This window comes from Colletotrichum truncatum (genome assembly GCF_014235925.2).
Source record: "Colletotrichum truncatum strain CMES1059 chromosome Unknown Contig_0007, whole genome shotgun sequence".
Classification (NCBI taxonomy): domain Eukaryota; kingdom Fungi; phylum Ascomycota; class Sordariomycetes; order Glomerellales; family Glomerellaceae; genus Colletotrichum; species Colletotrichum truncatum.
Window position 1 is genome coordinate 893,269 of NW_027222404.1, and position 17,713 is coordinate 910,981.

At 48.9% G+C, this 17,713-nt stretch overlaps 6 protein-coding genes across 6 annotated transcripts; 1 reads left to right on the forward strand and 5 right to left on the reverse strand.

Moving 5' to 3' along the window:
• Positions 1 to 2,030: 2,030 nt before the first annotated feature.
• CTRU02_210635 (uncharacterized protein) lies at positions 2,031 to 3,485 on the reverse strand (the record flags this gene model as incomplete). Its single annotated transcript, XM_036722112.1, has 1 exon — positions 2,031 to 3,485. The coding sequence occupies one exon, from the start codon at positions 3,483 to 3,485 to the stop codon at positions 2,031 to 2,033; it is 1,455 nt and encodes a 484-aa protein (XP_036586484.1).
• A 1,214-nt stretch (positions 3,486 to 4,699) lies between these two features.
• CTRU02_210636 (uncharacterized protein) lies at positions 4,700 to 5,883 on the reverse strand (the record flags this gene model as incomplete). Its single annotated transcript, XM_036722111.1, has 2 exons — positions 4,700 to 5,628; positions 5,736 to 5,883. The coding sequence occupies 2 exons, from the start codon at positions 5,881 to 5,883 to the stop codon at positions 4,700 to 4,702; spliced, it is 1,077 nt and encodes a 358-aa protein (XP_036586483.1).
• A 2,510-nt stretch (positions 5,884 to 8,393) lies between these two features.
• On the forward strand, positions 8,394 to 8,819 carry CTRU02_210637 (idi-2 precursor; the record flags this gene model as incomplete). The annotated part of the gene is made up of 1 exon (XM_036722110.1): positions 8,394 to 8,819. The coding sequence occupies one exon, from the start codon at positions 8,394 to 8,396 to the stop codon at positions 8,817 to 8,819; it is 426 nt and encodes a 141-aa protein (XP_036586482.1).
• A 412-nt stretch (positions 8,820 to 9,231) lies between these two features.
• On the reverse strand, positions 9,232 to 11,063 carry CTRU02_210638 (transcription factor; the record flags this gene model as incomplete). The annotated part of the gene is made up of 4 exons (XM_036722109.1): positions 9,232 to 9,544; positions 9,601 to 9,900; positions 9,948 to 10,164; positions 10,259 to 11,063. 4 exons carry the CDS (start codon positions 11,061 to 11,063, stop codon positions 9,232 to 9,234), a joined length of 1,635 nt encoding a protein of 544 aa, XP_036586481.1.
• Positions 11,064 to 11,541: 478 nt separating this feature from the next.
• CTRU02_210639 (putative class IV aminotransferase) lies at positions 11,542 to 12,819 on the reverse strand (the record flags this gene model as incomplete). The annotated part of the gene is made up of 1 exon (XM_036722108.1): positions 11,542 to 12,819. The coding sequence occupies one exon, from the start codon at positions 12,817 to 12,819 to the stop codon at positions 11,542 to 11,544; it is 1,278 nt and encodes a 425-aa protein (XP_036586480.1).
• A 1,548-nt stretch (positions 12,820 to 14,367) lies between these two features.
• CTRU02_210640 (isoamyl alcohol oxidase (FAD binding domain-containing protein)) lies at positions 14,368 to 16,127 on the reverse strand (the record flags this gene model as incomplete). Its single annotated transcript, XM_036722107.1, has 2 exons — positions 14,368 to 15,802; positions 15,853 to 16,127. The coding sequence occupies 2 exons, from the start codon at positions 16,125 to 16,127 to the stop codon at positions 14,368 to 14,370; spliced, it is 1,710 nt and encodes a 569-aa protein (XP_036586479.1).
• Positions 16,128 to 17,713: the final 1,586 nt, after the last annotated feature.

The window sequence follows — 17,713 nt, forward strand, 5'->3', positions numbered from 1 at the left end:
CGATGCCACACAATACTACAGACCACAGACAGACTGGTCCCCTGTCGCCCCTTTTGCGAAGAAGGATTGGTGTCCCTTCAACGCGCGACAATGTCTGCGGAATCTGTGCGGGAGCTCTCATACCCAGTAATCGAACATGTCGGAGTCAGTGGAGCATTGTGCTTCGTGGAAGACCCTTGGGCTAATGTGGTGGAGGGCAATAGTGGTCAACAGGCAAGAAACAAGAGGCCACATAGGAACCCGGCAGGAGGCAACAAAGAATTTACAGATGCAACTGAGAAAACGGCACATACAAGTCCGGGAGGATACGGACAAAACAAAGAGACAAAGCTGAGCGCTGGGGGGAGACTGTAGGTACAAAGAACCAGATACGGTGCTACCAGCACCAACTGAACCGAAGCAGGAGGACGCAAAACAAGCATTCTAGAGAGCAACACAAAAGCGAGAAAGCAGACAGGAGAGCAACACACTTCTTCAACAGAGGGCACAAACACACAGAATAGAGAACATAGTGGGGAGCTTGGGGATAGCTGGCCCTGATGCAACATCAGGGCGAAGTGGGGCGTCGCTGTTCATTGTCGACGCTTCGGCTACCTGCCAAACCCCGCTTTCCGGGCATAGCTGCTGGCATAAGAGCGGCTTCATAACCGAGTAGGAATAAATCAATCAATCAATCAATCGATCAGCCCCAATGACGGAAGTTGGCAGGTCGCATCCCGGTAGTCTCTGATCACTTGCCACACGGGCGAGGTTGTCTCGGAAGTTATAGAGACTTTGACGTAGTTGTTTGGCATGAGACGACAGCTTCCCGGCTTCTCGCCATGCACTCAGCCCTTGGTGCCTTGTAATCATCGACCGAAGATTGACGCCGTACAGCGGTTGGGGTCACAACTGCAGCATGTTCCTCTCCCGGGGACATCGATCGGTACTAGTGTAGTAGTGGGCAGGTCAGAATGACCCAAGACTAGATCTTCTTCTGGGGGCGCGGTTACGTCCTCATTCACCTTCAGCGGCAGACGTCACTGGGGCGAGACATAGTACCGCAGTTTACTACCCTGTTCTTTGCAGCGTCAGGCTTCACTACAAAGTGAAATTTGAACAACCTCAATGTTTAGGATTGAAAACGGAATGTCATCGGCAACGTCAGCCCTGGCCAAACTACCAGACCAAGGCTCGAAGGCCGGCTCCGCGGGAATCGGTACTACCCAAGCACGGCCCTAATGTGTGCTTAGCTGCGACTTCTAGGAGGACCTATCATTGCTTCCATGCCCTACTGAGACCTTTTAAACGAAAGGTACAAGTGTTTTTTTGCGTAAATCCGTCTTGGCATCAACGGACCTTATCAGGTCCAAGTGACACGTCTTCAAAGCTGACGTTCATTAACGGGCAGATGCAATGCACTCGTTCTGACCTTTTAATTTCACGCAATTGGTTTACTGTTCGACCTCCACGCGAAGTTGTGCCTCTTTGTCATGATATCTTGGAGCGCCGCACGTCTAATACACGAGCCTATCGTCTCCTAGACGGCTTCTTCTCATTCTCCATCCGCTCCTGACTCTTCTTCCCAATGCAAATATCCGCCATATGCATTTTCCGACATGGATTCGATGTACGTGGATGCCTCCTTGTCAGGATTTCGAACACGATCCCACCCTCAAAGACCCAGCTCCGTCCACGTGATGTAAGATGCATTGCGCGGATAGCATGCGATAAAGTTTAAAATGCATGAACGATTAGGGTAATGAAGACACGACCGAACTTGAACAGGGTAATTGCTTCAAGAATTATCTCAAGTGGCGTGATCGCAATTCATCTACGGAACTAGCTATGCAGCAAAGGCCTTTAATAGAGTAAGGCGTCGCAGCAACATTTGATTCCCAATACTTCCCATTGTAACTGAAGGGATGCCTCCATGTTACTACAGTTTTCAAGAACCCATTTTCCAGATGTCATCCCATTGCCAATGTCCCCTTCCTTGCCATCTAACATGCGTGAACATACTCAGGAATTTTGGGCACAATATCCGAAACCTAGAAGCGCATCATTTGCTTCCAGGTCAAGGGCCACAAGTCTGCAGTGCGCTGCCCACAAACCAATTTGATCCTGACATTTGTGCCAGCCAGCAACTTGCGGGCATCCTTGGTCCACTGGACATGCTTTCCGTACTTGGAACCAATGACTATGGTATTCAGCTGGACCAGTCGAGTTTTGGATGCGGTGCATAAGCTCATGATGATGCGTTCAATTCCTCTCTTGTAGGCCAGCACCTCAGGGTGACGAGCAGTGGTCCGGCCAGGAACATATGACAAAGCCCAGCTGGCATCCAAAAACAACTTCTCCAGCTTGGGCGGCAGCAAGTCTGGGAAGGTAGAGCCCAGCATGTCGATTTGGTACCGAGTGTTGAAGAAGCAACCGATATCGATGCGGAGTTCCTTCAAATGGCTCATACTTGGCAGACAGGTAACGGCCTGTGGTTGATGCGCTCCGAATGGCACCTGGAGGCTTGGAAAGAATGCTACCTGGTTTCCTTGCAGGCTAAGAGAGAACTCTTCAAGGAGAGGACAATAAGCCGGTAGAACTTGGTTGATGCAATCGCGGGTGGAGGGCTGATATCCACTGTGGCAGTTCTTGACCGTCATTTTGAGTTGTCGCAAATTCGGACAGCGCTTCAGCAGCTTGCACAAACCGGACGAGTCGCTCCTGCTCAATTCCAGCCGAACCATTTTCAATGAGAGATCTTGATCGAAGCCCAGGGTGTCGAATAAGTGCCAAATGTTATTGTCTCCTTGAATGTGCAATTCGCAGAGTGTAGCAGGAGATAGCAAGGGAAGAAGTGGATGGACAAGAATGCCAAAAACGGCCTCAGGAATTTGCGAGAAAGGATCTCCACATAGAGAGAGTCTCTTCAGAGCGGGAAACAGAATAGTGCTGTGACCACCTTCTTCATCGTCGGCTTCGAGCGAAGATGATATCATATCGAGTCCAGCAACCAGGAGGCGGCACGCAGGACGTGAGAAGGCAGTATATGACAGTCCGACTTCTTCCGCCCGGTCGAGAAAGAGAAGAAAAAGAGCAAACACGCATCGAGCGTTCTCCGACGCATTTCTGTTGCATACCGATTTGCATAGAATCACGAGGTGTCGATCGGTTGCTGAGAGCTTGGACAGATCGAATCGCGAGGCGGCCCAGTTCCTGAACATGAAGCTGGAGATATCGTTGAAGCGTGTACTGGTGATGATGACGTGGGCGATTTTAATCCGAGCTTTAAGACTTGGATTTTCAATCAAGCTTCGGGTGAGGAGACCACATGAGTGCATGGAGGTGATCTTGACGAAGCGGTACAGCTCTTCCTGCGCGAATGAATGGATGAGATGATTAGTGAGGCATAGGCTCCTGAGACTCTGAGTGTTGCCAATGGCGTCCGACCATTTGACAATCTCGCGCACGAGCTCGTTCGGCAGGTGACAAAGATTGACGGAGGTCATGATGACAGTTGCATAGCGCTGCCTTTTGCGACGCTCGTAGCAGCCTACCCCAGGTTGTCTGTATTATTTCGACGTTTCCCTTGAGACTGGCTATGAGGGCAGAAAAATGGCAGAGCGATGCCAAGATACGTGATGTTTTTGGAGGGAAGAAGATGTAAACGTGGGATGGCCGAGGAAGCGATGGAAGGCAGGGGGGTTAGAGAGGTTGAGGGGGCCCTGTTGATAAAGCAGAAGGCACTGCCAAGGCACGGTTGTAAGAAAGGCAAGAAAGAGATGTATGGAAGGCAGGCACTCTTCTATTGTTGCTTCTTTTCTTTTGATTGGGCTGGAGCAGGTGCCTTTCGTATTGAAGGGAAGGCAATAGGGGCTCTAGAACGAGTCGTGTCTATCTCCTGTGATATTGGTTGAGCCTTGTCACAAATTGAGCGGAGCTACACGAAGGAATGGTTGTTGCTTTCTCAGGTTCACAATGTTGTCATTGAAACTTTGTATGTTTACATTCTATGTGGCGTAGTGTCATCTGTCTTATTCCCAAATCAGCTCCCTTGGTTGCAAGAGGATATTCCATTGTATCTGGGCATGATGAATACAACTCTTCAGTTAATTTTGTGTCTGTAAGGTGTGGAATGCGATGAAAATAGCACTGTCCATGAAACGTGAAGAATAGAAAGCATGTGATGTTGGTGCTATTGAACTAAGGAACATGTGACTACTGAGTCGTCGTGAGCGATGGCTAGGGGGGAAGTTCTCAACATGGTTCTTCGTTGGATGCAGGGTGAGAATGATGTCGTCTTAAGCACAATTGATTTTGTATTTGTTGATAGGATTGTAGGATGCGCAAAGTTGTAAACAGTAGGAGAGAAAAGTTTAGTCAAGCTTTTAAGAACGATCACGGCAGAAGAAATGCATTGTTGCAACATGGACTGACTCTTAAAAGTTAACTTAAGTTACCTACTTGAAGCAAATGGTGGTTAACAAAGACAAATCACCTTTTAGACTCTCAACGGTACAAAAGAGCCAGTTTGAGGCCACCATCCATCATTGGCTTACACATGAGGCAGCAAGATATGATTGTTCTAGAAACAGCTGGTATGGATTGCTAAGAGAGATATAGTCAAGATTATGGACTATGCGTGGCGTATTGGGTACATGAGATGTGTCCCTCTCCCACTTGTGTACCAGGACCATTACCGGGGTAGGCCAACTAACAGCCCCTAACTGGCGGGCTTACAGCCATGCATCCTTACACGCATCTTATTTTCTCCTCTTTGAGCCCTCCAATAGTTCGAGGATCGAATCAACTCTTCACAGCCCTCCAGAACCCATCTCCACTTGGTCACAAACACCTCAGTGACCTCCCAGTTCATCGGATCCCAGGCGTCGCCCCAAAGGATCACCTCGCCCTTCCCAGACGGCGCGTTTCCATCTCCGATCATGTCAAGGCATAGCTCCTCATCGTCATAATTCCCATCTGCCTTGATAAGGTTATCTCGCATTCTCGGTAATGGCAGGAAGTCTAGCCATGGGTGATGCTCGATTGTCAGTTGAGTCTCAGTTGGCCGCAAGTATACAGGAACATTCCAGAATGAACTGCTATTATATGACGGATCCGTTCCGAACGGAGAGAGGGAGTCTTCATCGCAAACCATGGGCATCGTGATCCCCAAAATCTTCATGTTTTCCATGAGGCCCCGAAAAAGATTAAATTGTACCAGCGGTAGTAGCCAGTCTGACATAGGATCTGTGCCGGAGCTCGCCGCCTTCATGAGAAACAGACTGTATAGCTCTTCCATGTCCTCATCCTTGAGGTCAAGCAGCGCCCGCCGCCTCCCAATGTACGTCAAGGCCATCAATGTAGCGTGCTTAGCGCACGCCCGCTCGCCCCTGGCTGTTGCTTTTCTTGTACTGGGACGCGAGAGCTCCATAGCGGTGGTATATATGTAGTCCGCATCATTTGTTACCGTGTTATGCTTAGATGAAGGGGACGGGGACGACGAAGGAACCGTTGAAGTGTTTGTAATGCTCCCCTTGCATGCTACGGAGTCTGTGGGAGAGGGATACAGGGTGCTTGCATCTAAACTGGCGTCAGATGCAGCTCCCCGGGCCGTCCCTTGGCGCAGCTTTTCCAGTTTCTGCCGTTGTCCTACTCGTTTGACAATATGTTAGGTACAAGCTGAATCATTCCATCCGTCCATGATAGACAAAGGGGACCAAGAGCGTAAGCAGGCTGCATGTGTGGGTGCCACTTACTCCATGTCCGCTGATTCAGCCTGTTCTGGATCTTCCTCCTCTCGGCAGGGCTCGTCTTGCCCTTCCAGTTGTCTTCACTCGAAGCCACCGCCCTTACGGACGGCTGAACCATGATCGGCAGAGTAGATGAAGCTGTCTGTTCAGCCATGTTAACTGCACAATTCGCGCTTCCTGACAATTCTGGTAAAATACCACGCGGGTTTTCTAATGGAAAAGTAAGGAGAGAAAACAACTGGAGGGAGACCCAAATACTCCCCAGGGCTAGGAGTGACTTGGCGGGTTAATGGAGTCAGGATTTAGCTCCCGACCAAGGGACTGTCACCTTGGGGTTAGACAGGCGTCAATCCAAGTATGCTTCGAGTTAGTCTGGATCGGTCTGAACTTTGCTACATAGCGCTAGTGACGTCAAAAGGAAATTGGTTCTTGTGGAATCGGGGACACAGTATTTGATTTAACGTACTCTGTCTCTGCATCTGGTTGGCTACCTTATTGTTAGCAACGTTGCTGACTTACAGAAGGACATGCCGCTGCTCCTATGACTGATAACAGGCATGCCCAACTATATTCACTGTCCGCTGAAAATATTATTTAGCCTGATTAGTGACCCCTTTGCACGTTCTTGGGACGCCGGAAGCCTATTCATGGGGTAGCGACCGGTGGACCTAACTGGAGAGCTAGAGCTGAGTTGGACTGGTACCAGAAACAATCCGATCCCATTTTACTTGCTTTTTCTGCCCATTGGCTGTTAGGAGAAAACGGCGTCGAGCCAATCAATCACCTTACCAGGTGACACTAGCGTCGCATCGTGCGATGCAGGCTGGGATTGCCATCCACACCAAGGTATATATCTGTTGGCGCTAGCTCAACAGCTGAGGTCAGGGGTATCGAATGAATGATGGGTACAGTGCACTTCTACTGTCTTTGCATTAATGGAGGCTTCAAATGGCACATTGTCACTTCTTATGCAGCCTTTGTGCGAAACTGTTGTTGCTCTTGACTGTTTTTGGCAATTTCAGGTCCTGACTGTCTCCGGCTTACTCAAAGCCTTGATCGACACTGCTTGAGATCAGCGGCGGGTAGCCCTTGGCTCCCGTCCGCTGAATTACGCCTCAGAGGATTGATGTGCAGAAATGACTTCTGGCTAAGAGCCCCGCTGCCCTTGGAACTGAGACACCATTACTTTGACACGGTCACAGCCAGCTTCTGGAAGCCGTGGCCGTTTCTTTCCTCATCTTTCTACGGTAGTACGAACATTTTCTTCTTTAGGAATCTCACTGACCGGCCCCTGAGTCAACACCTTGTGCAGGGCACACGATACTCTTTCATCACAAGTTGAATCCTCTATGTCTCCTAGCTGCGCAGCGCAGTCGCGGTGATATATCCACATTCGTTTGAGACTTTTTGGCAACTTCTTCCAAGGTCTGACTCAGCGCTTGTTTAAGGTTTTACCTTTAGGTCCTGTATCGTAAGATCGTCAGGCTATCACTGATTGCCATAAGCGTTATATCTGTAAGTGACGACATGTCAGTGAAAGTAACTGAGACCTCTCTGACTTTTTTCAGTTCACGAAATGCTTGATAATCCGCGATAATTACTTAGAATGGGTTTCGAATAGTTACTTTTAGAAATATAGCAGTACTGAAAAGACTTCATAACCTTCCTCTGCGCAATCTCTGAAGCTGCTGCCTAGCAAAGGCGATACTTGGTGAAAGACATTTGGGCGATCAGAAAAGTGAATCATTATTTGAGTGCTACAACAAAGATTTGTAATAACCTGTCAGCTCAGGTAATTGTGCATGGTTAAGCAGGGGAGGCTACCTCGTTGAGAACTGTTTTACGGAGTAGCACCTTCGTAGGCTGTGCTATAATTTGACCAAGACATGTCATACCATTTGACCATTGTAGTTCTTGAACACTAATACCGATTTGCCTATAGTTCTATGTAGGTTAAGTGAAACATGAAAAATTCACCGCGTTTCTTCAATTATGGTTTACTAGGAGACGTTGGTTTTTTGGTGATGCCAGTCGAGTGACGAGACCCAATACGAGCAGTTTCTAATTCTATTAAAAGCCGCTGCACTAGAGCAAAAAAGGTCTTGTTTTGATTCTCTAGATAGATAAGTAAGTATATGACCAAAGTTACTTTAACGTAAGCGGCGACATATGATAATTTTTCGGCTGATCCACAATCCAGGAAACTTCAGCAATAGCCTAATTCCTCGTTTGACCGAACCCCCTCGATACTCAGGAATCTCTTCATACGAACAAGGGCTGCCGATCATGGTTTTACCTAGTCGCCCGATCACGCAGCTTACGGAGTGACCGGAAGGATTCTGTGTTCAGAGAATTAGTTTCACGGCCTGTGACGTTGTTCAGAGCCAAACTTGGTTTGAAGGAAAGATTAAGAAAGACTTGCATTATGAAATGCGACAAGAAGCGTATATCCTACTCAAAAGCCGATAATGACGCCCAACTATAAAACCTAGCCATTGCCCGGGTCATAAATGGCACAGAAGATTTGGTCATTACCAGCACCGCCAACAGAACAACAGTCTAAGTCTACAACCAGCTTATCACTATTCTAACAAAGGTATTTGGATCTACCCCACTGTATCACCATAAGCTAGTACGTATGGCTAAAACAGCTCTAAAAGCAAAATGAAGTTCACCTCCACTACCATCCTAGCTCTCGCCGCCCACCTGGCTCCAATTTCTGCCGGTGTCGCTCCTACGGCTGCCGAGGAATGCGGTGCCCTTGGTGTCATGTCTTCAACGGATGCCGCTATCGAAGCTGGTGTTAACCCCTCCGAGATCCGCAAGTGCAAGGAGCATCCACTGTCCCTTGTCAGCCGCGAAGAGACAAACCTATTTGCTCGAGACTGCTGGTGGGGTGACGACTACGGGTGCACTGACAACTACTGTTGGCAGAAGTGTAATCCCAAAGAGGGCCATTGGTGCTGGACGGCATGGGGTAACGGCTTTGGTGATTGGAGGAAATGCCAGAATAAGGGAGACTGCAACCCTGGTACAAAGAACACTGCTTGTGGTCAAGGCAACTGCGAGAAGTGCGGCTGCAGTTGCTGAGCTGCCAATTGATAGTAACAGGTCTTGGATGACTTCCACTCGCTCCAGTCTGCTGCTTACATCAATCTTTGGTCTTTCAACTTTGTCCTTCACACTCACTTTCGACAACTTCTTCAAGGAGAATACAGATCGTTCATCCAGTGTTCCTGACAATAAATTTATCTTGATTAAATAAACAACAATTTGAAATTCGAATGCTGTGAATCAGAATTTTGGGAATTTTCAATGTTACATATTAGATCCTTGATATTATCAAAACACTGGTGTTGCATTCCGAGGGCCACTGTGATGTAGGTACGTCACATCGTCATGTCAACGATAGCGGAGCTTTGTATCATAGATTGACTGTACAATGCCGAGAATGTACAAGTTTTCAAAAAGAAATAACCATATAACTACATCAGAATGCCCGTCAAGTCATTCGGGTCATGACTTGCTTAGAGAGGGTCCAAGTTGATGATAACTCCCCAAGAGTCTGGTTCAGGTATTGTAACTCCTCGGGTATCCCAAACGCCTTTACTGAGCGGCTAGCCTGAACTGCACCGTACACGAATATGAGGGGAGCGTGTTGCAAGCCATATTGGCTGCGATAAGTCCGTAAAATAGATGATATGTCCTCGGCCGATGTCACGCAGTAGAGACGAGGCTTCTCTTCTGGAACATCGGTACGACTCGCAATGGCTTGATCATGGTTCAACGCGATTCGCGCACTATGGAAAAGGAGACTTCATGGTGTTATCACACATTCTTTGGCAACCAAAAGAAGATTAAGTGGGCTTACTGCAAGGCAAGGACTCCTGGTATGGGCTTCGAAGAGGGACCCCATTTATTCCACTTCGCAAAATCAGGAAGCGATTCCCGCAACCTATTGAGGTCAAGATTTAGGTTATCGAAGCATACTCGTCTGCTGATGTCGCTGAGGTTCGATCTAGGTGAGAACAGAGTTGTCATCATTCGTTCCACTATCCTCGAGAGGCGGATCTGCTCATGTAGGTATGGGATCATCGAAGTGGCTTGTGTGAGTTCCTTGTAATCGTCGTCGAACCCGACTGGCTTCCATAATGCCATCTCGGGGGGCTCACTGCAAGGAAGTTAGTAAAATATGGGAGATAGATCTAGGCGACGTACGGTAAGGTCTCCATTGGTTTTACTTCGGCTTCATCGTAAACAAGGTAAACGGGACGGCCAAGAATAAGGCTGATCAACTTGTCAGAGATGTAGCAACCCCAGTAGATGCGTCGCCGTATTTCAATGTCTTCAGGTGTTGCTAGAGACGAGTCATGTTGGATCCAATCCTTGGGATCTCTCTGAAATCCCAAGTCTTGGGCCATCCGAAAGGCGATGCCTAGTGTCTTTCATCAGCTTCTTTCAGAAAATTCGAGATTTCCAGGAGGATAAGTATCCAAGACAATGTAAGGGTTAGTGCTTGATATTCTCACCTGAATAACCCCATCCTTTTGACAGATTACCCCGCCCAATCTCATAGAATGCCAGACAAAGAAATGCCTGGACGGTAGCGATTGATGGTCTCGTAAGCCCGGTCACCATGATGATGCTTTCCGCTGCCAGGAAGAACTGGTTACTGGAAGCTTTGGTATCGACGGAGACAAGAGCGCCCAAGGCACAAATAGACAACAAGAGTGCTGAAGACCAATACTTTCCGCTCTTCCTGTCACCAAAATGATCCCGGAGGAAAGCCTCGCGGTAGATAAACATGAAATGGGGATACTGCCACCTGAAAAACTGCGTTAGTGATTTCATCACGACTTCATCCCCCATGCTGACGCCGAAATGCCCCATCACGCTCTCGAAGTTTGATTCAACTCCGTCGTAATATCCCTGAATGGCTAGATTGCTGGCATGTTGCCCCTGGTCTTCCTCTCCGCGGAAGATACTTGTCGCTCCATGATAAACTAGTGAGCCCTCGAGGCCCAATTCAAGATTTGCTTGATTTCGTGCGTGAATTCCAAGGTTAGCGATGTATTCGCCAGGCGCTTTTGTGCTATCACTGGGAGAGTGCTCCTCCAAATCAGTTGATTTAAGCATTTCCTCTCGCTTCTCTGGGGTTGCAGCGCGAAGATTCTTGACGAATGACTCGAACCAGGCAAGTCGGCTCTCCAAGCTAGCGACGTATTCATGTGAGACTGGGACTCTCTTGCGGTCAACTTCACGATATTCGCAAGTTGTCTTTGCATTCACACAGTTTAGACATGGCTCTGTACGGGAGCATTTCAACTGGAGCATCAACTCGTCAGCGATTTGTTGCGGGGTAATATTGTCTTAAAACTGCGTCTGAGGCCTGCCGAACAAACCTTCCGATGCTGGCATCGTTTGCATCTGCTAATAATCAATATCAAATCGCCTACACATAATAATGGTTACATTGAACTCACGAAATCCTTTTCCGAGAACTGGTTTGATCTGAAGGCATGACATTGACGGTTCTTGAACGATGTGAAATGGGAGGTGGGACAAAGGTTGTTAGACTCAAACTGCGGGGAGAAGTGGGAGCACTCCAGCTAAAAGAACAGAGCCTAAATGCGCTAAAGTCACCGGAACCACACCTTCCAACCGATCGCGGCTTCAAGGATCAATGCTGTCCTTGTAGTTGTCGTTTAGACAACGTTCCTTCGGGACATCACAACTGCTCTTTGTTCGAATCAGATCAACGACTTTCCATTATTCATAAAATTACGCAGAGGTTTATCGTCTGTCAAATAGTTCATGTCTCTTGCACCAGAAGGCCTGTTTGAAGACCCAACTTGAGAACTGAGACCAATCTTTTTACATCATCCAAGTTATTATAAAACCCAAACGAAACTCTGATTCCTGAACGGAATCTTGTTACATAAACTTCAGCCGCAGTCAAGAAATCAAGCCATCTAGGGTCATGTAATTCAAGGACATAAAGATGCGGAGCGTGCTGGTTCCTCTCCACTGGACCCACGATACCGATGCCGAGGCCAGCACAAGAGCGGCGTAGGGCATCGCCGAGGCTGTACAGATGATTTTCAACCTTCTTCGGACCCATAAGCCCGAGGTAGAACTGAACAAATGCTCGTGCCGCGACTGCCGAAATGAAACTCATGTTTGCGTGTTCATACCGACGAGCTGTGGAATGGAAGGCAACTGGACCTTTTGGTATCATGAAATCTTCCGAGTCGCTTACACTGCTGACACCTCCGTAACCGACCAGGGGAGGTGTAGGATCCAGCTCTTCAATGACGGCTGAATCGACGTAGAGGGCAGCCAGACCAGTTGGCGTGTTGAGGCCCTTGTGTAGGCTGAAAGCTGCTGCTGAAACCCCCAAAGACTGAACATCGACATCGGCGAACCCAACTTGTTGGGTCAAATCTGCCAGTACGTGGATTCCCCTAGGTCGGTAGGCCGAGCAGATATCAGCCACGTTATTCCATACTCCGCTATGGAACATGATTGAGCTAAGTCCGATTGCTTTCGTTCTGTGGTCAATGTAGGGAGCAAACGTATCTGCGTTTGCAGAAGTTGGCTTTCCCGGGTCTGTTGAAGCGAACCTGACCTCAAGCCCTGCAGGCTGCAATGCCAACCACCCAAAAGCTTGATTTGGATGTTCGCAATCAAGAATGACAACGTTGTCTCCTTTTTCGAACTTCAGTCCGTGAATGAAGCTCCCGAGACCTTCGGTGGTGTCCCTGACAAAGGCGATAGATGAAGGCTCTGTGTTGATATAGCTGGCGAGGAGTTTTCGTAATGCTTCAACCTCTTCACGCCAGCACGTCTTCGGCGAAGGGCTATGCAGAGATTGTGAACAGAAGCGGTCGATCGCTTCGCTAACAATAAGATTTGATGGCGGCATGAAACCGGCGTTGAGATGTGTTACTTTCCCATTGGAAACCAAGGGAACCAATATGCGGAACAGTTGGAAGTTGTCATGTGAGCCATCGGCCTTTGAAGCTTTCACTCCTGTGACGGGAGCTGACGGCTCTATGTCGATAATATCTTGAATGCTGGATGGAGCCATGGTATTTGGTGACCAATGAAAAAGATGAGTGAAGCTGAAGATCTAATGCGTTCTTCAGAACCAGGAATAGCGGCTACTTATACCTGTGGCGATATACTTAATCTTCATGGCTGTAGTCTTTGCGTGGGTCGTGGAGTTCGCTCTCCGTGTCTGTCACCAGCCTTAAATCGTGACTGGGATGATCTCTAGACCGACTGACTAAACCCATAATGGCGCACTTGCTCTTTTGACTTGGGAAAAAAACCCTCAAATTGAAGAGAAAAGTCCCAACCAAGAGAGCGCTCAGAACTTGGCCGGCCGCATTTTCCACGGGCATGACACCATCAACCCAGCCGTCGAGCTCCGGTGTCGCGGAGAGCCCCAGAATGGAGTTGCAAGTCCGCCCACTCAGGACACACTTTGAGGGTCCATAATTTCCTCTTTTGGCGCCTTTCATAAGGCGGACTTGGAACTCCATAGTGGAGACAACTTCGTTACTGACAGAGTTGTTGTCACGCAGTCAATTTGCCCACCACTTATGGGGTAAAAAAAGATGCTTCCATTCCTTAGAGACTGTCTAGGGGTTATTGGGTTGATTATATAACCGTCTATTCGGTAATTACCGATTTGAAGGTTTTCATGCACAAAATGACATCCCCGTTAGTTTTATATGGGAAACAATAGCCGGGTGCATGGGTTGAATGCATGCCCCGATATATGCAGTGGTCCGTGTGACAGTTGTCTAGTGATTTTGGCCTTTCCCTGCCTGCCAACACAAATCGCTGGGCTGCTTGTTATTTAATCATGCCAATAAGGATGTAATGAAAACTTTAACATTCAAGCTGCGATTCAAATGGCTGCTCTTAAGGGGATTATTGGGAATTTTGCATGAATTCTCCCAGCGTTTAAACTTTACTTTTCTGGTTGGTGTCACTCAGGGAATCTTTGACTACCTCGGTGAAAATAGAAAGTGTCAATAAAGATACAAGTGAACTCAGGAGACTAGTGATCAAATTACTGCTGTTGTAAGGTGATCATCTAGCCGGAATTCTACGCCATTTCGAGCGATTTGTTTCCAGATTAGCTGATATGCGACCTCATGTGTCGGCTCTGTCCTGTAGACAAATGTCCAAGATAACTACCTAGAACACTGATGCCTCAATCACTGGAGTTGGTATAAAGAAGCGAAGAAATCAATTCTACCCAACCATAGCATGGGGACAAGGCCGTTCAGCTATGTTTTCCAAGATGTATGCTTTGTTCTTCGACGCCGTAAAGTTTTAGTGACGAGCGCCATTCTAGATCTGGGCCGAGATCATATGGAATGATTGTTGTCCGAGCAAGTTCGGGAACGTCGTATTTTCTTCTCTTGTTTTAACCACTACACTATTACTTGCATCTGACACTTACAGACGTACAGAAAGCAACCAAAAAAGGTCGTAGAACTACTGTCTGAATCGTTCACTTGTCATACTTCACGATAGACATTTGATGGAAGGCGATGTGGCGCAATGGTTGAAGACTTTATTTGCCATATGATTATTATTTAGTTATTATTCTCTTTCCAACTTAAACACGGCACATCCTGCCATTGCTGGCAACGCTCCATTGCTCGCTTCCAACAGCGTTGCGAGCATAGAAGAATCCCTCAGGGTCCCACTTCTGCTTCAGGCACAAAAGAGACTTGTAGTTGTTGCCAAAGAACTCCTTCTGGAAGTTGGGCTGTTGGAAGTCGGCCTCGTTCATATAGGCGCCACCGTTCGGGGTCAAGGCCTCGATCTCCTTCATAAGGACGTTGGTCATCAGATTCTGGTTGGCGAGCATGTCTTCCCAGGGAGCAGTAAAGCTCCACACGGTGGTAAGGGTAGCATGGACAAGGGCGTTACGCCAGGCGGGGGTAACAGAGTTGGTGTCCTTGTTGCCGAACTTGCCAACATCAGTGCCGACGCCAATGAAAGTGGCGCCCTTGGCAGCGATGCTGCGAGAAAAGGAGCCGATGTTGGTGATGTTGTCGCGGGGAATCAGACGACCGCCATACTGCGCAATGCCGACCTGGATGTTGCCGATGGGCAGGGGGCCGAAGAACTTGTCGTAGTGGTTGTAGTAGCTTTCGTATTCGGAGTAGCTGACGGTGTACTTGATACCGAGGGCCTCAAGGCGGGAGACAAAGGGAGCCAGGATGGTCTTGACCTCGTCGGCAGTCTTGTTGTATGCGTTCAACGGGGCGATCTGGAAGAAGGCCGCGGCAAAGTAGTAAACAACCATGGTTCCAGCGTCAACCATGCCTGCCAGCTCCTCATGGAAGGCGTCAATAGCGTTGAAAAACGCCTCGTTGTCGTTCTCAGCAGCCTGGATCACGAGAGTAGCACCTCCAAACTTGGCGTCCGGGTGGGCTTTGACAGTCATGGAGGTCACGACACCCCAGTTGCCAGGACCACCACCGGAGAGAGCCCAGAAAAGGTCGTCGTTCTCGGTCTTGGATGCGGTCAGAAGCTTGCCATCGGCGGTGACGACCTCCCATTCGAGAACGTTATCAGCACTCAAACCAAAGGAAGTGGAAAGAGCAGAGTGACCGCCACCCTGGGTGTAGCCACCAGCGATACCGACAGTCGGACACTCGCCTCCAACAATAGCAAGACCAGCATTGTGGGCAGCTTCCATGACCTCGAAACCCTGGGTACCCGCGCCAATCTTGGCGGCCTTGCCAGTATACGCAGCCGTGTTCCAGTCAACGATACTGACGCTGTTCATGTGATGAGTCCATACGGAGAGAGCTCCAGCACCTGTGGAACGACCGAGGTAGTCGTGACCGGTGTTACGGACCACGAAGCGGATGTTGTGCTCCTTGGCGAAGGCAATGGTGGCCTGGATGTGCTCAGGGGTCTTTGCATCAACAGCGTAGACGACATAGTTACCCAACAGGCAGGCACGAGACTGCGGTTGAAAGGGGTCGCAGCTCTGGTTGGCGAAGAAGGGAGCCATAATGGAGGAGGAAGACTCCATACTACATGGCGGTTAGATGTCGATCATTCAACTAGGAAGAATGGCACTTACTGAATCTCAGAGTCTTGCCATTTGCTCTGCAAAGTGGCACAGGTCGCGGCATCGTAGGTAGGATCATGGCAAGGAGAACCCAGGGGAACAGTGGCGATCAGGTTACCTCCAACAGTGGTGTTGAGGGCATCCCAAGTTACCTGCGAAGGCCAGCAACTGTCTCCAGGGAAGCACTTGCAGCTGTTGGTGGCACGCTCAGAGACGGTGTCAATGAACGAACTCGGGGCTGCGAGGGCTGCGCCAGCGAGGGCCGCCTGAAGGACAAAGCTCTTCATCTTGACTTGTCGACTTGGGCAGGGTGGAAGAAGGGAAGAGCAAATGAGGAGACAGAACGCGACAGCTGACACTCACAGGATCAGCGCGTTGGACGGCTGAGGGAGGAAAACGATTGAAATGCCGCTGTGCCCCTTCATCAAAAGAGAGTTTTCCTTCTCCTTTACCTGCGGTCAAGATCAACCATTTTAGTATGCTGCATCTCTGGGTTCACCCGGCCTCCGGGACTGCGGCATGCGGACTCCATCGCATCTGCTTGAGGAGATGTTACCCAACTGGGATGGGTGCGCCGAGATTGAAACCTATAAGACGACTTCGCCTCTCGAACTAGTGAAAGGCTGTCATGGACGGAGTGCAGTCTTACTATGCCCTGGCAACAGATGAATCCATCCAAGGTAGCTTCTCTACTAGTACTAGTAGGTAAAAGGCGACAGTGTGCGACAGTGTGCGACAGGCAAGAATTCATGCTGGTGCAGGGCTGTCTGTGCCGGGGTTTCTCGGCCTACCTCCCTTTGCCCTGGCTTGTTCTTCAGAGGGTAAAGCGTTGAGTCTTGTGGGGTATCCGTATAGGCGAGGCCAATACCGACCCAGATATTGACCAAATATCAGGGGTGGGGTTGTTCTCGGCGAACTGGACATGGTGTTGAGCTTCCCAGAGACATTTTTGCCGCCGCGGGCGGCGTATTGCACTTGTCAAGGCCCACAATCAAAAGTTCGATGGGGGTTAAAACCACGAGGAATCTTTCATCCTATGAAGAATGTATTCTTTTTGGCCTGGTCTACCTGGCTTCAGTGGAGCTTTGCACCACACGCCGGCATGCTGTCAGAGTCTTGTTCAGCGGGACCTTCAGTGGCTCGCAGATCAAAGGAGTCCGATACCCCAGCAGATAAAGCTTGGCCCTTTCGCTTGTGTCCCAACTGCTGCAAAGTTTGCATGAACGTGTATAAAAACCATAGTTCACTCACAGCTCTAGATTAAGACACCAGGCGAATCGACCATGTCACTGTAGCATTCGGTCGCCCGAACTTCCCTTCAAACAAATGGAACATTGATGCAATGAAGGAAATCACGGAGTTTGCCTCGGCGAATTTGAGGGTTCTCTTATATTCAGTGTTCGGGCGAGACCTGGGCCGGAAATTGGAGCTGCGGGGATGGTGTAACCTCGAAGTCTATTCGAACCCGTATCGACGGTGGAGATGCTACTGAACGCCACATCCCGGCCCCTTAACTGACATTTGTTAAGAAACCCCTCATTACCTCCCGGGGGTGGCAGCATGGGCCTCGCGGCGGTCTAACCTGAAATTCGTCATCTGCCGCTGAAGATAACTCTTACCAAGTTTCGGTAGAAACCGTATCGTACGAGGTACCACAAGAGCTGGGGTAAACATTTGTTGCAGGTGAGACTGTACTCCAGTTATATCTCAAGCAAGGCAGTATGGCTGGGAAGCTGTTCGGTGTGACACGCCGACTACCCCAGTTTCTTCTTAACTGGAGATGATATTGTTCGTTGAATGGACCCCGTGGGCTTTCCAGGTCTTGTCAATCAGACGATAAACTCCTTCAAACCAAAGTAATCATGCAATTTGG